This window comes from Clupea harengus, chromosome 1 (assembly GCF_900700415.2).
Source record: "Clupea harengus chromosome 1, Ch_v2.0.2, whole genome shotgun sequence".
Classification (NCBI taxonomy): Eukaryota; Metazoa; Chordata; class Actinopteri; order Clupeiformes; family Clupeidae; genus Clupea; species Clupea harengus.
The window spans coordinates 6,415,726-6,442,162 of record NC_045152.1 but is presented as its reverse complement, the minus strand read 5'-3'; the positions used below and the strand labels follow the sequence as shown (position 1 = coordinate 6,442,162).

General features: G+C 42.8%; 1 protein-coding gene across 9 annotated transcripts in view; it reads right to left on the bottom strand.

Annotated features, from left to right (window-relative positions):
* Positions 1-12,258: 12,258 nt before the first annotated feature.
* rbfox1 (RNA binding fox-1 homolog 1) overlaps positions 12,259-26,437 on the bottom strand; it is a 231,020-nt gene continuing 216,841 nt past the window's right edge. For 8 of the 9 annotated variants that reach the window (XM_031565770.2, XM_031565777.2, XM_031565793.2 and 5 more), the window contains 3 exons: positions 26,270-26,334; positions 15,511-15,586; positions 12,259-14,357 (listed from right to left, as the gene is read on the bottom strand). In XM_031565770.2, the coding sequence (XP_031421630.1) occupies positions 14,235-14,357; positions 15,511-15,586; positions 26,270-26,334 (264 nt within the window). In that variant the 3' untranslated portion in view covers positions 12,259-14,234. Of the gene's footprint in view, positions 14,358-15,510; positions 15,587-19,658; positions 19,712-26,269; positions 26,335-26,437 lie in introns of all 9 variants that reach the window. The other variant, XM_031565782.2, reaches the window with a different exon arrangement.

Sequence of the window (26,437 nt, the reverse complement as noted above, 5' to 3'; positions counted from 1 at the left end):
TTTATTTAAATCTACACTCCTGTCCAGCGTGTGCACAGGCGGTCATATACTGTTATGTCTTCACACCCTTAAGTAATCAGGCGACACAATCACAAGGTATAGTTGCTAAAAAATGTGGAAACCTAGGAATCTTTCATGTTTATTGCTGTTTCAGTAAATAACCTTGGTTTATTGATTCAAAAGATTGGTAGAGTGTGAAATATATGGGAGTCAAAATGTGGGAAGGGTAAGTAACTGCACATTACTTTAAAACTATTCACTGTATCTTCACAGAACGATGAAATTTGGCTCAGCCATTACATCTTAAGGTCGGAGTAATTTTCAGTTCTTGGGAGTAGAGACCGTGTATTGTGTTATTTTTGCCAATGTCACTTTTGGCCTCTTTTGACACTTAGCAGTCCATATTAGTGTCAGCCTCCTTATATTGCTTTTACCAATTTTGGTGAGATGCACCATCTTTGGTTAATCCTACATATGACATGTTTGTTTTACTTAACCCTATAATGATTGTTGTATCATATTTGCTACACGAGTTTTTTCTAAATCATGATCAATCCTTTCCTGAAAACCCTGTTGTGTTCAATCTGACCTCTGGTGGTTTATCCGTGCACTGTAGGTGCACTGCAGGTAGTAGAATGCCATAATGTCTGCTTTCATGTTATAACTCATACGGTATTTGGCAGGGAAATCTTTGGCAATTTAAGTGAAGTTTCTGTAAGAATTAAATTGATATTGTTACAGAACGATGAAATTTGGCTCAGCCATTACTGACATTTTTCTATATAAAGGTTTACTTCTAATGTTTTAATATTTCATACTTTAGAGTACATTTTTGTTGAAAATATGTATGTATGTATGAAATATGATACAGCAAGTATCTTTACCTGTAAATCCCTCTAGTGTCCTTGTATCGTGATTCATGATGCTGTAAGATCATATCTCAGCAACTCTTTGATGTCATGAAACTTGATACGTGGACTTGTGAGGTAGTGCAAAAATATTGCATCATTTGACCACTGGGAAGCGCTGTAATAAGTAAAAACTTTTCTGTTTTCTTTTTTTTTGCCTACAGTACAGTGAAATAAAAAGGTTGCAAATAGGTTCCTGTTTAAAAAAAAAAGAACCAATCCACATGAAATGTTCCAAAATATTCCAAATGCAATGAACAATATTTGTTTTTGTTTCTAATATATATATTTGTTTGTGATCAATAAATAAAGACTATAAAGACCATACAGACCTGCTGTATTCAATGGTGAATTGTTTTCTTATGAAGACTTCATGGATAAATGTTCTTTTCCTGTCACTCCAAAAGAATATGCAGTAAGGTTCAACGCTTTTCCTGCTAGTGTCAGGATGCTGCTTCAATCCAGCCCTAAGGCTTGTTTGGATACCTCTAATCTATTTATAGAACATTGCCTTTTTGTTGGTAGTGACTTCACTAATAACAAATTCGATATATATTCTCTTTAAGCCATGTGTACCTGTACCTTCTTGCATAAGCTTTTGGAACCATACATTTTCAACTATTGATTGAAAAATTTGATTTTGAATACTCAATTGATTACATGATTCCAATAAAGTTGAAATCATCTTCGAAATTGTACATAACTGTTAACCAAGTAACTCGAAATGTAATCCTAGTATTTCTTCTATCTATCTTTTTGTTATTGATTTACTGAAGCAGTCGACCAAATATTGTCAAAAAATAATCCAATAATCCAATAATCCACTGTCTGTCCTTCTTTCCGCTCTGTTCATGTATGCGCTCATGTCTACATGTTCTGTTTGTGCTTCATGTACTTGTACTTGTACATGTCACCTAACTGCAGAGAACAAACCTTTTGGTACCGTGGCAACCCTACATCCAACTGGTGCAGCCCAGCGGTATACATTTGCACTTACCCAGCATGTGTTTAGAAATATGACTGAACTATCTACTTATCCATGTTTGCATTCTTTTTCAGCTCTCAGTGGATAGGAAGTACATTGTTGGCCAATAGGTGTGACTAGGCAACCCAGTCCCAGGCAGCAGCTGCAGGAGGTCTGATTGGTTGCTGGAGGTGAGCCATTTGCATATTGTTAAAGGGTTAGACATTGTAGCCCATGTGTTGTTTTCCCTTTTTATCCATAATTTCATTGAGAGGATAAAGGTTTTGTTAATTTGTATTTTTTTTTAAAGAAGGAAATGTGGAATTTGTGACCTTGGAGGATGTCCTAATTTTCACAAGCGGGGCTTGTCATTTTTCCTGCCCGCAGAAGGAGGAAATCTACCTTTACTTGACGACTCAATTGTCGGGATGAAAAAAATCAAACATGTTTGAAATACTCCCTACTCCGACTATCGTAATTAGTAAGTAAGGAAGTGTCATCTGTGGCCATCACAGACTACCTGATAATCTGTGAAACCTGTCGACTCTGGTTGGACAAAGCCCTCCAACTCAAGCAGCCAATCGGAGTCGAAACATTTTTCCCCAAAAATGGGAACTGAGATTTTTGTTGAATGGCAACCTTCGCATTGAATTGGTTAGGCAGCTTTCCAGCATTATGGATGAGTGTTTCAGATGTCTCTTGGTGCTCTTCCAACTGTATCTGACATGGGCACAGCTGGAACAAAAGTGCCCCTTGTGTTTATGAGCTGATTGTGGAAAATATGAAAATATTATTGACTATTTTAGTAGACAAGCAAACAAAAAATATCCTATGACAAATCACTTGTTCTCAGTTACTAGTTTCTGTGTGGTAATGCAAAGAGCAAAAAGTGCACTCGGTCTACCCTACTTCAACTATTATTGATTTATTTGTTTAGGGAGGGAGGGGGTTGGAGGTGGGGACGTCTGTCGACATTTGGGTATTTTCTACGCCCCTGCTGGCAATTCATAAAACAAGTCTGCATCAGAACCCACTGCCAGGCCCAGCGGTGTCTCCACCGACACAAACAAGCGGAGAGTATAAGCCCCAGTGTGGCGTGAGCCTCCATGATGCCGTGCACCGCGCCCCACCCCGCAGCTGCCTCCACCACAGACACAATCAAACTCCCATCAATACCTCTTGAAAGGTGGCTTTTATCAGGGGCTAAACATAAGAGGCTGGGAGAGAGATCTGCATATTTACAGAGCTGTGAAAGAGCAGCTCACAGGTGCCAAGCTGCTGCGCTAAACTACTTTGGGCCGCTGCTGACATTTTGACAGAGAAAGCCATAAACAAACAGCGCAAACAAAAGCAAACGAACGGTGAGCAAAAAACAGAGAGGGGGGAGAAGAGCTAAAGTGAGCATCCCCTGCATGCAAGGATCCGTGAGCCTGTGTTCTCCACGCACCAGCGTCAATTACTGGGAACAGTTTGCAAATAAACAGAGCCAGCACTCCTCATAAATTGCCAGTGTAATTAAGCAGTGCAGATGCATGGAGTTGGGGGGTGGGGGGGTGGGGAGGGGGGGGGGGGGGTGAGGAGAGGTAGAGTGTAGTGGAAAGCAGAAGAGAGATGCAGGCAGGCATTATTTATCCCGTGCAGTGAGCAGAGCCGCTGACAAGGTGGAGCTGATTAAATATTAAAGAGGAGCATATGGGAAGTGCTGGGCTGGTGCAAGAGAGGCAGTAAGAGTGTGTGTGTGTGTGTGTGTGTGTGTGTGTGGAGGGCGGGGGGGGGGGGGGGGGTTATGCAGGGCAAGATGGAGACAGAAGAAGAGAAAACAGGAAGAGAGGATTTGGAAGAGAGGAAGAGTGAGATGGAGAAAAAGAGAGACCGGCATGCTGGTCCATGTTGAGAATAAAGAGAGGGGAACAATATGTAAATGGTGCAATGTGGAGCAGACGAAAGGGAGAGAGAAAAGCCTGTTTTCCACACGGAGCGGAATGGAGAGAGTGGAAATGCAGCAGGCAAGATGGAGAGAGAGAGAGAGAGAGAGGGAGAGGGATAGAGAAAGCTGTGGAGTGTGAGTGAGTGAGTGAGTGAACACAGCAACACATAGAAAAACAGGAAGGAAGAATGAGCAGGGGAGCAAACAGAGAGACCTGAGTGAGAAAGAGAAGGTGGGGGGGGCAGGAGGGGGGTGGGGGGGGCAAGGAGCAAAAAGGGAACAAGAAAGAAAGATCACTGCTGTGTCAAAGTGGTGCAGACCTGGATGTCAGCTGCATACGAATGGCGCCGGGGTCTTGTGCAGGCATATTTGGACACGGCAGCCCGCAGTAGAACTGTAACTGATGTGATTGAGGCTGAAGTGGAGAAGCAGCAGAGAAAAAAGAGGAGGAGGAGGAGAGGGAGAGAGAGAGAGAGGAAGAGAGAGAGAGAGAGAGAGGGGGGGGGAGGAAGAGCTGCCCCCATTCTCTCAGCGTATTGTCGCCATGAATGGTCCAAATCTACTGCATGCCATCACAACACAGGCTGCAGCGATACATGAAATATTTATAGTAGGCTGGCATGTGGCTTGTGAACTAGTACCTACCAATGTCCTTCAGTCCCCAGTGTGTTCTTTAAAAGGAGGCACACTGCTGTAATGTGTTCTATGTTTTTTGCAATAATTTATGTACACAATACCTGCTGTTAGATGCCATTTATAGTGACCCCAACATTAGATATACAGAAAGACTAATGAGGAGTTCCACTGGACCACAGAATAGGTTTCTGAAACAAAGAGGCCAACATCAAAGCAGTGTTTTGCATTGGTCGGTTAGAAAGAGGGCCATCACTTTCAAAGCAGCAGGGGGAGCTATAACACAAGATATTTAATCATCACATCCATTGGAAGGACTGCCACTGCATACCGTTAAAGGTTTGTTTTGTTTTGTTTTCTTTCTTTCTTTCTTTTTTATCACAGATGGAACCGGAGTTTCTATTGAGGGCTAGTTAAGTAAAAATCTGTGGGGTGTCTATATGGGTTTTCAAAGTGCACAAATTGTTTCTGCATTTGCCAAGAGCACGATTTCAAAAAGCAACCGGTACAGATGGATAGACGGATCTCTAAATCCGCCATAATAAGCTGTTGAGGTTTTTTCTCTGTGAGGGAGCCGGGAGCATTTCTTTCAGCATCCGTTTGACTTTATATTTCTCCCCTGTCAGAGAGGCCACTAACACAGTCTTAAATCTGATCTTCCATAATTATGTTGTTGTACATCTCTGAAGATAACCTTCTCCTCAATCATTAAAAATGCCCTAATTATTTCTTACTCTTGTGACAACTAACATTACACTGCTATTGGCAGTTTTCACCCCTACCCTCTGAAGAGGATTCAAATGACATTTTTATCTTTAAGAATTGGACTGCAGGAAATAACTATATCCATCCAAACCAATTATAAAGGTAAAAACATGCTAGCTCTATTCATAATGCACCCGGTGTGAAATACACCTCTTTTTAGTCACTATAAATCATCATTTTAGAAAGGGAAGTCCAGGTAGAAAGCCCTGTGTCCTGGACAAACAAAAGAGCAGGCTAACATAAAGCCAAACGTTATAATGAGCACAACAACAAGAGCCTTCCAGCCATCGACTTTCTCCTGCTTACATAACACAAGTGTAATGTCTTGCAATGAGACGCTCAGAGAGAGAAAGAGAAAGAGAGAGAGAGAGCGAGAACCAGACAGGAGAGTCTGCCTTTGAGTCGAGAGATTAGTGAACATCAACGTCAACATTGAGGAGTGGCGTTGTACGTACAGTACCTTAGAGAACAGTCATTAAGAGAAGAACAGGGGCTTGATATAAGCAGCAGTGCAGCACGCGGCTTGCTCAGTATAGCTAAGAGAGGGTTCTGAACCCATGTTAGCAATTGAGAAAATCCCTTGCTGGCTCTCCTCAGCCCGCTCATTAAGCGAGGAAGCCCAACTCGGAAACAAGTGTATGAATGATGCAAGGCCTGTGCAGTCCCATGGCTACTATTCTATACCTCCAGTTTTTATTGACACATGATGCAATTATACCCCAGACTTCCCGGTAGAAGGGCAGCGCAGACTGGGGTTTATTTACAGTGGAGGTTCACAGGACCAGGGCCACAGAGATTTGAAGGCTGCCCTGTCAAATTCAAACAAAAAGATGGGATTTTGAACCAAGGACTGTCTGGCGAGATTCATCTATTAACTGACCAGTCTGGATGTCTTTGTGTTCTATAATAAAAACAGATGTTGTTTATGAATTCATTTGTAAACAGTGGGGATTGAACTGAATAAATGTTCTCTTACCTTTTTAATGTGCAAGCTGACAAACTGTGTTATTAAAATGGGGTGTTTTAACCTTTTCTTTACTAATTAGTGACTGCCTTCATTATTCTGCTGTCGCGGTGCAGCAGATATAACATGGAGTAGCAGTCACAACACTGGAATTGCTGTATAACTTTCAGCAACCCATTTTTGACCTCAAATTAAATATCACTTTATATTTATGTTTTTTTTCTTTTCTCGGCTAACTGTAATAGTGTATCATCAAAATTGTTTAGTTTCAGTGAGCTTCTTGTTTGAACAAATTGTTCTGCTTATGTTTAGTGTCTGGCTAGCCAAACCATATGAACAACAACTCCCCCCCCCCCCCCATTTAATTCATTTAACATGAGGCTATATAAGATACGCAAGTTTTACCCTACAGGATTACCTATCACTGATTGGAATAAGTATCAGTTAAAGAAATTAAGTGATGATGACACTCAACCATCTATGAGAGTATATTTTTAGACACTGAACGTCATAACTGCCTCGATAATCAATTCAAAGTCGATTCAACATACTTCCAGCACCGCTGTAACTGCTCAGTGACACTTACAAACTTTCCCTTTCTGTTATGGTACAGAATGTTAATGTTAATGTTATGTTACTATTTCACCATTTCCACATGTGAAAGGCAACCTTTATTTTCCAATTTTTCAGTGGTTTTGTTATGACCTTTCGGTGTCAGTTCATACAGACGTATCACAGTATTTTTTTCAAGACCCACTTCATTTAGATTGGCATGATTTTCATCAGTGATAAAAAATGCCTAGCCCTAATATCTGATCAAATGTTATTTGTCCAATATACTAATTCATGAATTCAAAATAGTTATACATTAGAAGGACACTTGAAATGAAGGCCTTTTGTTCTTATTTTAGCAGTCTACAGGGTGTGGGGTTGTGTTTTGCCTTTGTACTTTGATGTTTGCCTTTACCAAAGCAAAGACTTCCTAACTCTGCCCTTGGAAATAAGAGTGATAAGGATGATAGACTAAGAGTCACTGGCTTGTTTACGGAGGGTTCTGCGTGATGGAGCACCCGCTGCATCTACATGTACAGGAAGTAACACACACACACTGGTGTACAGGAAGTAACACACACACACTAGTGTACAGGAAGTAACACACACACACACTGGTGTACAGGAAGTAACACACACACACACACACTGGTGTACAGAAAGTAACACACACACACTGGTGTGCAGGAAGTAACACACACACACAAACACACACACTGGTGTACAGGAAGTAACACACACACACTGGTGTACAGGAAGTAACACACACACACACACTGGTGTACAGGAAGTAACACACACACTGGTGTACAGGAAGTAACACACACACACACACTGGTGTACAGGAAGTAACACACACACACACTGGTGTACAGGAAGTAACACACACACTGGTGTACAGGAAGTAACACACACACACACACACACACACACACACACACACACACACACACACACACACACACACACACACACACACACACACACACACACACACACACACACACACACACACACACACACACACACACACACACACACACACACACACACACACACACACTGGTGCCATAACTTTCATCTGGGAGAATATGATCTGTTTATTACACGGCTCCTCAGAATGTTGCAAAAAGTTCCATAGATTTGAATGGGCCACCCCAACGTCCAGAGGTATGATATTTCTTTATAATGGCCGCTGCAAAAAATCAATGCCTGCTCTGCGTCGGGGGTCTCTTTCGTCCTGTGAAGATTTATTTTCCCAATACTTACCGGCGGACTCTACATTATCCCTTACCTAACATACACCTTGATTCTTGCATTGTTCCCTGGACGCGAGGATATTCGATATTCTTCAGTGCTCAGAGAGCAGGTTTTGTAACAGAAGCGGTGCCAACATCAACCGAGCTCCTAAGCTGATTGGAGGAGACAGTCACGCACTTCCTGTGTGTTGGTGCTTGGTGATGGCGGATGGCGGGGGCTGATGAGTCACACGTTAACAGTGGGGGGAGATAAAGGGGGAGAGGGGTGCACCAGGAACACCACCCAAGGAGGCTCTGCCGTGTGTGTGGCTGTCTACCTGAAGCAGTGTGAAGACTGAGAGGCCTGTGCCTCCCCACTGGCTCTCGCCTGGAACTGCCTAGAATAGGTACTCAAACCTCTCTGCCCTAACATGTCCATAAATACTTACAGACTTTTATACATGGTATTAATAACCTAAAAGAAAATATACGCCATTATGTAATGTTATCAGTTAAAGATTCTTTTTGAGGGACGGCTGGTATGGTCACTCATATATGTGTTTATACTCGGCCCACTTTGTACAAAAGTAATACATTAAATATATACTAAATACAAATCATTTTAATGCTTTCTACAGGTGCGCCACGCTTACACATAGTGAGAGCTGTGTGAAAACATGAAAACGAGCCAAGGCAAGTGTTCACCTGGTGTCGGGTCTCTAGGCCAGGTGTCACCAGCCTGTCATCATCACACTCTCTACAGGTGAGCTCAGCGCTTGAGCTGGGGCTGCGTCAGTCTGTGCTGTCTGTGAGGAATCTGCTGCTATGGAATCTGCTCCTGACCACTCATACTTCACCCTTACTCACTCCTCTCCCCCTCCCTATGTATAGATCTGGCTGGAATCAGATAGGTTACGCATAATGTTATGGTTAAGGGTTATTATAGGTGCCTCTGGCTGGAATCAGATAGGTTATGCATAATGTTATGGTTAAGGGTTATTATAGGTGCCTCTGGCTGGAATCAGATAGGTTATGCATAATGTTATGGTTAAGGGTTATTGTAGGTGCCTCTGTTGTTCACCCTGTGCTGGCAATGCTAGCATCATGAGTGGAGTTAGCCATTAGCATAATTGATTAAATATACAGTATACGTTCACTACACCCTCAATCCCTTTGCATGCCGCCATCTGCTAAATGACAATATGCAAATGTTGATGTTAATGCAAGCAGAGAGGTAATGGTGTGTGTGTGTGTGTGTGTGTGTGTGTGTGTGTGTGTGTGTGTGTGTGAGTGTGTGTGAGTGTGTGTGTGACTGTGTGTGAGTGTGAAGGCGAAGGGCCTGGAGGTCCAGCCACGGCCAGGCCTCGGAGGAGCCTTCTCTCAGAGTGCCTTGCATGATGTCAGAACACTTTGGCGAATTGAACGGTTTCTCATGACTGCCCACACAATATAAGTCCCAGCGCCGCAAAGTGCTGTAGCAAGAAGCGGCTTTTATACAGAGATGAAATGTCATTCCGGTAAAAATAATTAACAGGAGGGCGAAAAAAATAAAAAATAAAAAGTCCCACCAATTACGGTAATGTTCCCGCCAGTCTTGACTTCATTCAGAAGAGTATGTGACCATGACAGACACATTAAAAATATCAATACTTCTGATTGCATGACATTTATGCAGATCTATATGAAATGAGATTAATCACTCAGACCTTTTCCCCAGCTGATGTAAATGATGTGAATGCCTGAGTAGCCACGGAGCGAGGGCGGGTGAAGAAAGAACGAGAGAGAGAGAGAGAGAGAGAGAGAGAGAAAGAGAGAGAGAGAGAGAGAGAGAGAGAGAAAGAAAACGAAAATGTTGAGAAGTTTAATAAACGCTGAGTGCTGGTGACACGTGTGATTTGTGAGTCTGGGTCTGGTGTATGTTGGGGGCGGGGGGTGGGGGGGTGGAGAGCGTTGGATGGGTAGGCCTACGTAAAGGAGGCAGGCACCCGCCCTTCCTCTCGGGCCCCTGTGCATGCTAATCAATCCAGGCCCATTCAGTGAATCACACAGAGCAGAGAGACTTTATTTAATACTTGATTTCATTCTGACACATACATCATATCATTGCTGCGAGGGCCATGCTGAGAGGGGGGGGGGGGGGGGGCTGTGTGGAGAGAGCACATTTAGATGGGGGGAGCACGAAACCCAGAGTGAGTGAGTGAGTGAGTGAGTGAGTGAGTGAGTGAGTGAGTGAGTGAGTGTGTGTGTGTGTGTGTGTGTGTGTGTGTGATGGGTCTGTGTGTGTGTGTGGGGATGAGTGAGTGTGTGTTAGTGTGTTAATGTGTGTGTGAGTGTGCATTGGTATGTGATGGGTCTGTGTGTGTGTGTGTGTGTGTGTGAGAGAGTGTGTGTGATAGAGTGTGTGTGGGTGTGAGAGTGTGTGTGTGTGTGTGTGTGTGTGTGGGGGGGGGGTGAGTGAGTGAGTGTGTGTGTGTGAGTGTGCATTGGTATGTGATGGGTCTGTGTGTGTGTGTGTGTGCATCGGTGTGTGATGGGTCTGTGGGTCTGTGTGTGTGTGTGTGTGTGTGTGTGCGTGCATACACTCATTAATGAACTGTATCTGTGTTTACATTCATGTGTGCCTCTGGATGCCTGCATGCTGCCGGTGTATGCTTGTAAATACACAGATGTGACGTGACGTGACAGACCTGTGGGCCCTGCCTCTCCATGTAGGCTGGGCTCGTCCAGAATCTGAGAAGAAAGACCTTTTTTTTTTTTTTTTTAATAATGTAATTAATAACCATTTTTAAATTATAGTCTCTGACATGCGACCCCAGATCTGTTAATTATTGATCACCCACTTCTGTGAAGACGAGTTGTAATTACCAAGCATAATGTGAGTCCTCCATCACATTTAAACATTTATACTGCTTATCTTTCCTGTGTAACCCCTGGCTAAGTTTTTCTAATTAGACTGATCAAATCGAGGCTGAGAGGTAATTTCGTCTTTTTCTTTAATTAGGGCTATCTGTGTTATACATATTTTATGAAATTCAAATATACCTTCGTGAACTGTTTCAGTCATAATTAACATCTACCTCCTTCACCCCCCCCCACCCACCCCCACCTTTTAGAAAAGAGGGGATTTTGTTCCGCGGTTGGCTTTGTGTGTGTTTAGCACATCGGTGGGCTCTGAGTCATTGTTAGGCCTGTCAGACACTCCGGCAACAAAAAACGAAAGTAAACTTCCAGGAGGAAAATACTTTGTGCGGATTATGAAAAAGCACAAACGCTTAAGCTCCTCGCCCATTATCTCCTCACACGTGCCACCGAAAGACAGGCAGGTGAATCACACCTTCAACAGCCTCCACATCAGCCGCTGCCAGCTGCCGCGAACGCTCGAGAAATCACCGCTTGTGTTTCATCCCCCTCTTGCCATTTGCGCTAATGTTTTATCAGTCAAACACCGGAGTGATGTAAAACAAAGCCTCGTGTTAAGATGCTAGGAGTCGTAGTCTGCAGCATGATAAAGGCGTCTCGCCCCTTAAAGTGTCAGTTTTGCTCAAAAATTAGCAATCTACTGGAAAGGCATGCAAGAACCTAACAAACACCCACCAACGCTACAGTTGGCACTGATTAAATTAGCAATCTACTGGAAAGGCATGCAAGAACCTTACAAACACCACCAACAGCACAGTTGGCACTGGTACAAGGCTTGCTAGCATGCTAACTCATGTCTTTTGGCGATATAGTTGGTGATATCATGCTGTGAAAGCTTTCTTTTACATTTTCACAGTCGTCCAACCTGGACCACAGAACTGCGTAGTGCATAGCCTAGACAGCTAGTCGGAATGACAGGTGTGTTTACCTGCCCTTCACATAGCCGTATGCCATAAAAAATGAATTTGAAGATGGTCCCAGCACTAGTTGCCAATGGAAACATGCTTCAGGAAGTGGCAAACGGTTGCATACTGTCTCTGTAAAGCCGAGGTATCGTGTTGTCACTGAAACAGCGCCATCAGTCTTTCTGTCTGGAAAGCACAAAGAGTCAATTTCAGACCCAACTCCACACGAGTGTCCCCAGTCCTTCAAAAAACATCAATTTGATTTGACTCCCATAGTCGCGTCCATTTTCTTTGGGCTTTATGTTCTTAAATGCAATTTCACTCCATGAAATCATATTATGGCAAAAGTACTCTCCATCAAAACGATATAACCTTCACTCAGCAACATATATCACCATGAGGACAGTGAGAAGACAAAACAAAAAAAAAACATATAGAAAGAGATATAGATATAGGAAGAAAGCAGACCACCACCAATTCCCCTTATCTTGAAACTTGAAACTTTATTGATGGTTATTGTTAAGCGGATCAAAGTGCATGCACATACAATGACAAGGAGAAGGCCTGTTCACAACACATAGTCAAAGCAGAGATTGTATAGTAGAGTCACAGCAGTGGGTAAGATACTTTTGCCAAGTTGTGTGATGTAACACACACAGTACACAAGAGGATATTTTGCAGCTGGATAAATTGAAGCTGCCTGATTTTTGTTGTTATTTTCATGGTTTTAAACTTTTTTATAAATACAAAAAAAAAAAAAATGAGATACGTGACAAACACCTCTAATTAGGTATACTTGTAAACAACATGAAGGGAAGTATTTTGTGTACGCACAGCCAAGCTGCAACTCTTCGAGGACACCTTGACAGCTTGTTTGTGTAGCACTTATAAATGACGGATTTATCATTATTTCATATTTACATATGGATATCTTTTTTTTTCTTCACAAGTCATATATTTCTCATTTTGTCTTGATAATCAAACAGTTTTCAAAGTGTAAAGGCTGTGTTCTAGAAAATAATATTACAAAGGATGTCACATTATAAATGATATCAAAACTAAACATTTAAAGGAAGCTGAAACGAAACAAACAACAAAAGTAATGTTCCACAAGCTGAGAAGCGATGAAAAATTGCAGGTTGTATGTGCAAAATAGTAGAGTTGACAAAAATACTATGATCATATCTACATAATGATTGCATTACTTGTAAAGTGTTGATATAAATCTGAGTATGGTTCCATAAAAAATGAGACACCTTTCTCTAACAGTTGGTCTACTACACTAAGTCTAAAACATTTTACAGGTGTGTATTCGTATAAGAGAACATTTGCACTGCACAGCTCATATTTAATACACTGTTGTTTTTTTTCACTTTCATCTGGTACAAATAATCATAGTTTCAATACTTTTGAAAAAAAAAGAAAAGAAAAAATAGAAACGGTGCTATTTTCACCGTATTTCTTCTTCTTCTTTTTGAATCTCTCCCATAATATAAAAGTCAGCAATTATATCAATCAATATACTGGAAGTAATATAAAAAGAAGATTTTGTGGTTGGCCTAAAACTAGTAGGGGTTTGACCTACGGACTAGAGTATAGTTCACCAGTAAAATACTGTCATGGTGATATATTTTTTTTCAGGGAGTTTTTTTTTCTTTTTTCTTTCTACTTGTCTCTATGTAAAATCTGAATATACACATGTAACACCCCAGGAACATAACCTTTGGCTTAGACTAATGAATGATATAAGACAGCTTATATTATCGATACAACAGCTGGCCCCTTCTCCTTGGCTGCCTGTCTTCTTAGCATTGATGAAACTACACCCAGACTCTCAGGACAACTACAGTTCCCTATCTCCTTCTAGAGACTTCTAGATATCGCACCTCACCATAGTCCCCACCCCCCTCCTCACCCCCCCCACCCTACAGTAAAGAAACCAGGATAGAAGGAAACAAAAGCAATGTCAACGAAAGCAAGAGAGAAAATAACAAAACAAAACAAAACACTTGACTACTGTAGTCACTTACACTCTTACAAAATATGATAACCCCAAGTGACTTAATATTTATCATACATAATTCATTTACATGATAAAGCCCTAACAATTTGTATTCTCACTTTTGTTTCATTCATTTTTTAACTTCTTTTTTTAAAATCTAGCAGCTTTCTAGATCACCACAGACACCTCTACAGCCAACGATCTATGTAATCTTTAGAAATTAAAAACCCACAATATTAAAATACACAGCACAAAATATCTGAGGTATAAGACGAAAAATATCCGTTTTTTCTTAACTTCTCTCTTAAGAGACGCTAAAACGATGCACTACAGCATGAACTGCAATACCCAGGCCTCTGAAATATTCTCTCTTTGCCCCCAAAGGAAGATTTTCATAGTGTTTTTGTTTTTGAATAGATTTTTTTTCTTTTTTTTCTCTTTTGTTTTTTTTTCTCTTTTAATATGGCGCGAAACGGCTATATCCACCTCGATATATACTAGCCTGTAATGAAGAAAGAACAAGGCCGACATCATCCGCATGGCTCCTGGTCTTGGCATCAGTCAGGGGTGCAAATGCATTCTGGGGAGAGAGAGGGAGAGAGGAAAGACAGAGCCATGGATTTGCGTGACTTTAATGGTCGTGGCGCGGACCCCGCAGGCTTTCACATTATGCTTCTGTACATACCCCCGGACGAAAAACCAACCAATCAGCATCCGTCATGCAGCAAGCATACCAAGACACCGCATGCCAGGAAGAAACGTGTTTGGCTACTCAGGAGTGTGAGCGGGTTGGGGGAAAAAAAATTACAACACGTTATTAAAAGGAAAAACAAAATTCACAAGTGCTTGCTTTCGTAGCCCGTAATGCATTTACACAAAGTGCAAGACACACACACACACACACACACACACACACACAGAAAATACTCACACAAATAATACCATACGGCAGAGGTATGCCACAAAGCAGATTGCTGAGACCATGCAGTGTGTTGATGGAGACTCCCTGTTTCCCTTCTTAAAAAATGCCAGAGAAAAGCAAAAGCTTGAACCTGCCTAGCCCTGCTGGAGCTTTTCACCTCTCTCTCTCTCTCTCTCTGACACACACACATACACACACACACACACACACACACACACACACACACACACACACACACACATACGCACGCGCACACACACACACGCGCACACACACGCGCACACACACGCACGTGCACATACACACACACACACCCTTTTAGCTGTTGCTACAGCACCACTTAGGTGATGGATTTAATTATCAAAATGACTAATTATTCCATTAAAGGAAGTGCTCTGCTAGGTGATATTCACAAAATTAGAAATATAATAACTAACATGCACTACACTGCCAAGAAATTAAGGCATTTATCACGTTTACTGTGAGGATTAATGTGGCATTTCAGCTGCCGTTAGCACAAGAGACAAATTCAATTACGTTTAAGTGAGGGGATGTCAGCTGTGCTAAAAATCCATACAGAGGGAAAGGGGGAGCAGAACGAAAGTGAAACAAAAAAAGAACAAGGAGAATCGGATAGAAAAAGAATTAAAGCAAACATTTCTGAAGTGCATACAGAGAAAAAAAATGCAAAGGAATGACCAGAGGGACTGACACAGAATAATAGAAAGAGCGAGAGAACAGAGAGAGAGAGAGAGAGAGAGAGCGAGAGGAGAGGGAGTGGTGCAGTTCTTTTTTTCCTTTTCTAACTCACCATGGCACCAACGCTGTATGTTGCTGCTGGAGCAAGTGTGTGGTTGTAGGGGTCGGCAGCATAAACTCGTCCGTAACTGCGAAGACAGGACACACTCCAGTTAGGACACACAGATAGATACACACACACACACACGTTCACTAAGCACTAGGGGAGGGAATCTCTCGGCACCTCACGATTCGATTCGATTCCGATTCAGAGGTCAACGATTCGATTCTAAACCGATTATCGATTCTAAACCGATTATCGATGATCGATTCTAAATCGATTATCGATTATCAATTCTAAACCGATAAAACGATTATCGATGCATGTCGATTTTTAAAACATTTGAGTTTGCTACTCAGTCTCAAATCACTTCCTACTTTGTGTTTGATAATTAAAGAAAATCAGCAGATGAATTACCTTCTCTATTTTTTTATTAGAGAAAAAGCTTTTCCTTGTCAGAATTATGACTTTCAATGAACAATGCAATAATCGATGCAGCTTGCATTTCAACACAAAATGGATGTGTTAAAAAAAAAAAAAAAAAATTATATATTTTTTTTTAATTCAAAAAATCGATTATGAACTTTTCTGAATCGAAACAGAATCGTTGTAGAGAGAATCGAGAGAAATCGAAGAATCGATTTTTTCCCCCACCCCTACTAAGCACTCTCCCTCACACACACACCCTCAATGTGTCAGTATCAACCGCTAAAAAAGAAAAATCAATCAAACAAACAAACAAACAAACAAACAAACAAACAATAGAAACCAAAACACAAAAATGACTGCAAAACAACAACCACAACAAAAAGCAACCAGGGGGAAAACACAGCCGCTTGAGCGCTGCCACAAGAAGGACGTTAACACAGCAAATACTCATGACCCAACATGTGAATGATCTCGAGTGTTTCTGGAAAAACTAAGGAAAGTAAACAAAATCGAATACAAAAAAAAAAAAACACAAATAAACATCGACACTGAAAATGAAGTAATTGAGGAAAGAGCACCGCATTGCTCTGCTGTCATGCCACTGTGAACACAGGACATCGCTGGTCCTGATTTGAAGGGCCGCTTGTGCAAGAAATTACATGATGCTCCGGAGCAGTGAAAAAAAGGTCACTGCTTGTTCTAATAATGTCCGCAATTATTGTTGTGAAGTTCTGTAGCTGTGGGCATGGGTGCAGTCACAGTAGTGTAGAACTATCCATGCCAAGCTGATCAGGTTTAATGTATTCTGATATCCGACGTTATAATTTCAGTTGACTTGAAACAATGTGTGTGTGTGTGTGTGTGTGTGTGTGCGTCAGAATTGGTCCGAATTCATTTGTTTGCTATGTGATCACTCTTGCACAAAATAGCCCTTCAATTAGAGGTTTTACTCAACGCAATTCATGGGAATAATCAGTACCACAGCACACATAGTAAATTAAGAACAGAAAAAGAGTCAAGGAACAAAAACCGGGAGGTTAAGGGGGGACATTATATATGTTGGAAAAGGTATGTCCTCTTTGGAGTTGAACAGCTGCATGCATGCAAGCAGCCTAAAATGTTATTCTTCTTTTTGTTTCTCTACACACACACACCTAAGGTTCTATTGGTGGGAAGCCACGGCAAAGCTGTACATCAGTCACCTTCTCCACCTCCTCTCCTGTTTTGATATATATGTTCTGACGGCTCCTATTCTTATGAGGGCGATGTTTCAGCTGTTAAGAGCGGTGGGTGTGGGCCCTGCTTCTCACGAGAGGCTTGTCTCATCTCCTGTCTGAGCCTGTAGCCCTTTTAAACTCCCGACTGACTGACTGACTGACTGACTGACTGACTGAGAGCTGCGAGCTACCGGCTCCCAGAAGGCCGAGCAGTGAAATAACCTGGATTATCTGCTCCTCCGAGCCTTGTTATGCATGCATGGTGTTTTTGGACCAGATAAGAGCCAATCAGAAAGCAGGAGCACAGCCTATAAATGAGGTGATTTGCATATTCACTCACTCCCCCCCCGCCCCCCACCCTTTACGATTAAGAAGTTAATCCACAGCAGATTAGTTTGGACATTGTTATGCTCTGTACAGTTTGGCTGTCTTCAAATTTCATTGCACTGCCAGTATTTTTTTTCTTACATTTTTGGGCATGACCTGTGTTATCCGTGTATACTTTTAATAAGAAACGCTTTCATTGATTTAAACTATGCACTATATACCCCTAACTGGACCCAAGATAGACACGCATCTTATTGAGAGGGAAATTTTGGATTTTGAAGAAGTCAATAAAAAATATTCACTTGGGTTTTAAGCTCTTTCTGAATCTACATCAGACCTGTACGTCAATGAACGACTTGCTCTTCGCTTGGCGGTTTTATTAGAACGAAGACCTGCTGCATTTTTTAAAGACCCTGATAAAAGCATTTTAGAGTGGGAAAATGTGATAACCCAGGAGAGCAATTTATCACAAGGCCTATTATTTTTATATTTGTGTTATGGCCTATTTTTGACTACACAAGTGTTTTCCACAAAGACCAGCTCAGTGACCCAGTACAGGACTGAGAACATTTGCGGCAATTACTTGCATAGTTCCATCCAGGTGCATAACCTTTGTCACTTCCGTCGAAGATAATCTCCACAATTCCACGCGGACGAATAATTTTTTCGAAGAATTGTTTGTGCTGTGTTTGTTAACAGCTATTCTACCCGTTTAAAATACGTTTCCGGCGCTGGAGCCCCAACGTCACGCATCCCTGATGTGCGGGGGATGTCTGCATAACTGGCCTGCCTCCTCATTATATTTCCACATGTGCATACAGGGTCAGGGAGGATTGCCAGCAGGTATCGACTGCTACCTCAGAGGGGTTGGAGAGGCTTTACTCATTCATTGGCTACCTTGAAGAATTTGTGGAACAGTATGACCGGATACAGGATCTCGGATTTCTCACACGTACATATAGGTGTCTATTTGTGTTATTCACCGTCATATTATGCGATCGTACTCAATTTCAGGTTCTGACTGTGGCCTTGTTTATTAGCCTTGATTAGATGATCCTGTTACAAATCCATCTTTTTTTCTCTCCAGGAAACGGATTACAGATTCCCAAGCGTATTTTTTTACAAAGAAATGGCTAATGTCTGCAAGAATAGGCCTTTGGCCTGGATCACGATCTGTTTAGCATATTCATTTTTACTCTTAAAAGGGCTCTGTCACAAAATCAATAGAGCAGAGGGACAGGTCCATTTGCTCTGCTCTATATGCAGCGGAGGAGGCGAATCACAAATCACATTCACAACTAAAGTCATTCCAAAGATCTAGCCATCTACAAGCAATGTGCAAGACACCGTACAACCCAATCAGCAATTGTTTCACAATAACAACACACTCAGATACATACATACATACACACACACACACACACACACACACATACACACATACATACACACACGTATACGACCATACATACATACGTCCACACACATATACATACACTGTGTACACACACCCATACACTCACACACAACAAAAAAAAAACAAATGGAGATGCCCAAATAAACAAACGGAAAACAATAGGTGAACAGAGAAGTGGAGCGACAGTCTCGATCAAATAAACAATGAGGGGAGACACACAACAGGAAAAAACAAACGACCAACCAACCAAACAAACAAACAAACAAACAAACAAAAAAAACACACACAGGGACAGAAAAATCAGACAGGTTCCAAGCGTGTGTCAGTGGATTTATCTTTCTCTGTCAGGAACGCATGCCCCTTCCAAGCAGTGCCAGAGATAAGAGGAGGAGAAGACAACAACGAAAAACAGAAAGGGCGATGGAGGGATGAGCGCAATGCCTGCCAGCTATCCTCATGCACGTACTCCAACAATACTTCAGTTTTAAGAGGCATTCATGAACGCAATAGAAGAGACAAAAGTAACATCTACTTAGTAGGGGCCTCAAACAAAGAGACAACAGCGCAACACAGGCGCTAGCTATCTGGTGCACAATAATAATAATAATAATAATAATAATAATAGTAATAATCATAATAATAAAGAAATAATATATATGTGTATATATATATATATATGTTCGCTTCCCTTGAGGGGGAGCATCAAAAAACGGTGAGGGTGATTCAGTTTATTCAGTTGTTTTTTTTTGTTCATATTTATTTTATTTTACCTGAAGAGGTGTTACAAGAAATTTCATCTGCTGCAACGAAGACGAAATGATTTCTGCAAGAGAAGATAAAATTCACAATACCGCTTGCTGACTGGCTGCTGAATGAAGGGGGGAGGAGGAGGAGGGGGAGGAGGAGGAGGAGGAGGAGGAGGGGGTGGGGTTGGGGTTGGGGCTGGGGGGGGGGGGGGGGGGGGGGTGTTTTTTGTGGTAGATGGGGTTTCAGTTCACAGGCAACGGAACCGCAGCTCCAAGTGCAGACTCACACGTACGACAGGGGATGGGCTGAATGGAGGAGTGCATACTCATGCTGGCTAAGGACATGGCAATGAGTATGTGTGAGAGAGAGAGAGAGAGCGAGAGATAGAGAGACAGAGAAGAAGCAGAAGAGGAGGAGGAGGATGAGAAGGAGACGTAGAATAAAAAAAGAGCAAGAACGAAAAAGAAACAGAAGAAACTAATAATAAAAACAGATGAGATTAAAAACCAGAAGAAATGCACAGTGCAGAGCACACATGGGTAGTAAGCTGGCTCATCGCTGACTAGGGGCCGATTCAATGGGAACTAACTGCTCTCAGGTCAGGCTTCAGGTTTCTCAAGGTAGTTCATTTTTTCGACACATGAAGACCTGAATAAATGTCCCATATATGTGTGCAAAACGCATGCATGCTGTAAAGTTACGGTCGTCTACAGCTTTGGTATTAGGAGGCATGTCCAAACCGTGACCACTTCAGTAATAACACTAGACAAAAATAATTGGTCAAAGCCCATTAAATGTAATAATATAGTGACAGGTTCTTAACGGGTGAAATGGTGTATATATACATTACAGCGGAGAAAAATCAATAAAGTGCCTCGCCTGAAATACCCACAAAAGCACAAAAACAACTACGTCAACCAAAAACGACTTCAAACTCTGCATCATTTCACCCTCCTCATAATTAAGATGGGCCTATTAATGCCATCCTACTTTGTTTTTTCTGAAGAATACAAATTTTAAACTGCGTGTCTACCACTGCTTCAACAGATTCTACTACTACTACTACTACTACTTGCTACTTACTACTACTAGTAGTAATAACTATACAATGTCTTTTACTTCCACTTCCAGTGCTAAATGTTCCACCTGAGATGCTGTGTGTGAGTGCAGTGCTTAAAGCAGCTGCTGGGTAAACAAACTCCACTCCCCTCCACTGCGTCATTCAGTGTAATTTTTCGGGGCTCAGTGAATGACTGTACATGTGTGATAAATGATATGTCATGCCCTGATCTTGCATCTAATTAGAGGCATAGGTTGTCAGCCATATTACCACCCCACCCCCCCCCCACCCCCCTCCTCTGTTTAATTGCAGCTTGCAGCTATATTTAATAACTTAATGAATCATTCATTCCCGCAAAGCACTCAGATTGAATCGGCCCTCTTAATTACGTTAGGTGGCGGCTTGTTTGGTAACACAGTCTCGAATTCAACATGACAGTATTGACCCCCGCAACACGTCTACTCTAAAGAGGTAAACAGAATGCACTCATGCAATGTCATTTTCCATGCATCTTATGGTGCGGTCTCTACTCCCATCAGTGCACCACACAAACAGTCCCATTAAGCGCCAATACCTACAGCATACACACTAAACACGATGCTCACTGGGAACACACAAGTGTAGGGTACATACATGTTCTGATCACATTGTTATACAGTATGTGTACTTGTCAAAAGAGCTACAAAGGGCATGCACTCTATGGACACATCTGATGCGATTGAAATGTCATGTTTTTTTTTCAAACACATTACCAAATGACATTACAATCAATATATCACAATTTCCTGAATCGGAATCTACTAATAACCCAGTTTATCTTTGTCTATACATCCTAAAATGGCAACACTCTGCTTATAAGAGAAAGGTCATACAGGTGAAGGTCGACATTTGTTTTTCATAAAACCTTCAGGAGGCATTGCATCTGTTTAGAAGAGTGATGTTGTGCGATTGCTACTGCTGCCTAGTGATATAAGATAAGTGTCAAAAAGGCTTTAGTGCCATTAACAATCCAACAGGGACAAGCTTAACTTCAGAAATCACTTAAGCACGAAAACAACTTATAACTCTACAGTCCTTTGAATCAGTTCAATAAAACTGTTTATAAACCTGTCATGTCTGTCGTAAAAAAAAACAAAAAACAAAAATGAAAACAGAGTGACTGGACCGATCCGGTAATCCAACTAGAAAACCCCCGTCCAACCCTCATCCCCCCTAAGAGTTTGTCACAGAGACAGCTGGTCTTTTAGCCTGAAGGCTACGCTACTTTTTTTGGTCCAGAGAGCAGGCCGCTGCAACCTGACTTCACATGCGTGCAGCCCTCGCGTCTTCCCCCACAACCAGAGCCAGTGGGGAGGGAGCGGGAGGGGCAGAGACGCCAGGCAGCAAGGCACATGCTCCCGGTCCTGAGAGGTGTGCACTGAGTGTGTCGTGTGTGTGTGTGTGTGTGTGTGTGTGTGTGTGTGTGTGTGTGTGTGTGTATCCAAAGGCAAGGTTTAACGCAGGGACACAGAGAGTCCAAAAAGTGTGCTTTGTTGCTTGTTTCTCTGTGTGTGTGTGTGTTGCTCTCCATGTGTACTGTATGTGTGTGTGTGTGTGTGTGTGTGTGTGTGTGTGTGTGTGTGTGTGTGTGTGTGTGCGTGTGCGTGTGTGCGTGTGTGTGCATGGGGCCATGTCTGTGCGTGTTGGGCCGAGGAGTTGCTGGGACTTCCGCCTGGTGCTAACCCATCTGTCCCTGGCCCTGTAGCCGTCCAGATGGACTGAACGAGCGCTCTGACTACCACAGAAAGGGAGGGAGAGAGAGAAAGAGAGAGAGAGAGAGAAACTGCAGTGGAAGACTGTACGAGCGCTCTGACTACCACAAAAAAGGGAGGGAGAGAGGAGAGAAAGAGAGAAACTGCAGCGGAGGTCAAGCTCCAGCCACACCCTCACTCAGCAAGGCTGCAGGTACTCGTCCCGTCCCGAAGCATCGGGCCTCACCAGATGGCGTTAGCCAGCGGATGCACCCTGGCGTGCAGTCAGGGAGGGAGAGGGTAGTGGGAGAAGAGAAGGGTGGTTGGTTGGAGATGGGGACCCAGTGGGCTTGCTGGTTATGTGGGCATCTGATGGGAGGTAATGTGGGGAGAAGGGTTATACCTCTCGTGTCCATACCGACGCCTCGCTCCACTCCGCTCTGTGACTTAAAGAGGCAGGGGAGCCCCACTATCCTTACTGGGCAACTCTGAGTCCGACAGACGACTGCTTTCCTAAGCCAGTTGACCGAATCCTCATTAATGGGCATTTCATTTTCCCATTTCAAAGAATTTGTAATGATTAACAGAAATTTTTACTTTAATTATGTATGGAGTTGACACGCCGGGCAATAAATCATTTTTATTCTGGTGAAATCTTCCTCTCAAAACGGTTACCTTGAAAAATGAATTATAAATGGCTAACGACCCCCCTCTAAAAGTTTCATGAAATTATATAACCACATATACAGATTAATTTCATACAAATTATTCATATGCTATTAATAATTCTATTATTAAAACACAAGCGAGAGAAAAAAATGCATGACTTCACAATACCAATTTGTTGCTCTCTTTGTTTTGAGCATACAATTTTTCACAAGCTAATCTTACCAGCATTTGTTATCGGGGCTTTCTTAAATCTGAGCATTTTTGTAAAGGATTAGCAGCTCTGTGGTTATACAGATCTGTTTTACAGATAACATGAATGTGTCGAAATGCGAACAGGCCGGCAAGAGCTGTGCTGTCAGACCGTTATTAAGGGTGAAGCTTACTCCAGCTAATGCGGCCGGATGTCACTCAAATGCACGTTCGTGTTTAAGCCATCCAAAGAAGATGACACGTCTCAAGCACAGCGGAGGCCGAGTGAGAGAAAGAAAGAGAGAGAGAGAGAGAGAGAGAGAGAGGGAGAGAGAGGGAGAGAGAGAGAGAGAGAGAGAGAGAGAGAGAGAGGCGTCTGCACCACGGCTCAGTTAATGGTGACTCTATTAGCTGCCTTTTTCCGTGTTGACATTCAAATCACAGGTTCATTTGGTTAAAAAAAAAAAAAAAAAAACACTGTTAAGGACGGCGCGTAGATGACACCTAGCCATTTTATGTTCAACTGTTATTTGACGATAGTGCTACAAAGCCGAGGTCACGAGACATAAGGACATAATATGTCCTCAGCAAAGTGCGTCCTCTGTTTGTCAACACACACGTACGCAGATGTCTCTTCTTTGCCAGCAATGATAATGTAATCAATATCATTCAGTAAATGTATCGACCGTTTTTAAACGATTACGCTGGACCTGTCAAAATACAGTGTAAGGCAGAGGCTTGACTTTCAGTGTTTCTATTTCCAGGCTGCACACACTGCAAAACATGCTTACTGGGGAAGGCTGTGAAAACACCACACTGCTCGTCCCTCCCTCCTTCCTGACCCAAACCAATAAAGTGTCACAAGAGCAGGACAGCTGATCTGGAATAAGTAGTGCTAGATCATTCATGTATGGTTAGAATATGGGGATCAGAAAAAATAACCCCCTTTGGGTGTTAGGGTAGGGTGGAAAACGTGATGCATTCTATATTAATATTTCATTTTATAGACAAGAGGAACACACACACACATGAATTTAATGTCCCTCGCTGATTTTACTACAACATGCTGACCTTTGAGTTCCTTGTCATGATGACCTCAGAGGTCAAAACGTCGCTATAAAATCACAACAGGAACTTCATTTAAGTGTGCAAATATGTCCTCTTGTCGACGGAGTATAGAGAACAGCAACTCCGTTAAGCGCTATGTGTTTCAAACCTGCTATTGCGCTACAACCATCGCTAACTGTTAGCAAGATTAACATGTATTCTCAGCACTCTCTCTCTCTCTTGAACTATGAAGGTTATTGCACAACAATGCTTTTGGAGGATGCACAGACCAGACCAGTAAGCACATACGTCTTAAGACACTTTATGAGCACGGGCCCGTCGTCCCTCTACACACCTAATCAACAACACATTAGGCAGACTTGTAATGAGCACACCGAGCGCCATTCATTCCACAGACCTCATGGTCAGGGCTCTGTCAGGTAGCATGCAGGGGCAACGCTGTGACTGATGATGCGCACGGCAAAGTTGCAGGAATTGTAAGCAGTGTCACTGTAGCTCCATCATCTGTGTTGTTTGTTTGTTTGTGTGTGTGTGTGTGTGTGTGTGTGTGTGTGTGTGTGTGTGTGTTTGTGTATGTCCTCCACAATACCTCTAATTGCATGCTTCGGGACAGAGAGGCTCACCATGAACTGTCATTAGCGAGCAGCTGAACTCTTTTGTCATGCTTTTTTGCCAGTCCTACTCCTACTATATCGAGGTGGGGGTGGGGGGTTATAAGAGAAAGGGGTAGGGGGGTGGGGGGGTGGGGGGGGGGGGGGGGGGGGGGAGGGGGGGGGGGGAGGGGGGGTACAAGGAAATGAAATTGAGAGACGCGTACACATCAAACTGAAAATATAAACTCAAATATTAGAGAGAGGAGGAGAGGGGGAGAGAGAAAGAAACAGGGCTGGAGGAAGAGATTTCCTGTCTTCTGTCTCCTCCTGTCTTATATCTCCGAGGACTGTCAAGTCCCCTCCCCACCTCCCCCCGCCCCACACACACTCCTTGCTTAATTCCCCAGTTACTGTCGCGGCGGCCATTCCAGCACGCTGCACCTCAGCCATTACATTTGCGCTGACATCTCATTTGATTTAATTTGCCAATTACTGCAGTGGGCACCATGATAGTCCCCATCCGCATTGGAGGAAAAGGGAATTAGACTAATAAATCAGAATGGCCTTTTGTGCCCGACACTGACTGGGATTGAAGGGAAGAGTTGACCTCAGAGATGGGGGCGTGTGTTTTGGTGCGTTTATGTGCCTGTGTGTGTATTTGGACGCGCTTGTTGTGTGTTGGTTGTGAGTGTGAAAACGGATACTGCATGTGCATGTAGATGTGTGTGTGAGTTTATGTCTGCATGTGCATGTGCATGTGTGTGTGTGTGTGGTGTGTGTGTGTGTGCAGGTGTGTTTGTGTATATATGTGTATGTGTGTGTGTGTGTGTGTGTGTGTGTGTGTATGCCTACATGTTCCAGGGTGTGTTCATTTTCCTGAGTATGTCTGTGTGTCTTTTAGTGCGTGTGTGTGTCTTACTGTGTGCATGTGTGTGCGTGTGTGTGCATGTTTCTGAGTATGTCTGTGTGTCTTTTAGTGTGTGTGTGTTTTAGTATGTGCATTCGTGTGTGTTCATATGTGTGTGTGCGCGTGTGTCTTGGTGTGTGCATGTGTGCGTGTGTTTGTGTGCGTGTGTGTGCATGTGTGTGTGTGCATGTGTGTGTGTGCGAGTGTGTGTACGAGTGTGTGTGCATGTGTCTGTGTGTGTGTCTGTGTCTGTGTGTGTGTGTGTGTGTGTGTGTGTGTGTGTGTGTGTGTGTGTGTGTGTGTGTGTGATGCGTAAGTGTGTGTGCTCGTGCGTTTCTCAGGCAGTAAAACAGAGTGAGCTCAGAGGTCCAGTGAGGTCGTGTCGTTTGAGATGTGCGAGCACTGGACTGTGTCTTACCTGTCACTGTAGGCAGCTGCGGTGGCAGTAGCAGGCTGGGCATATCTGTAGGCAGCATAACCACCCTGAGACACACACACACACACACACACACACACACACACACACACAGACACACACAGAAATACAAAAATACTCTTGCTTAAACTGCTTGACTCACACTTCAAT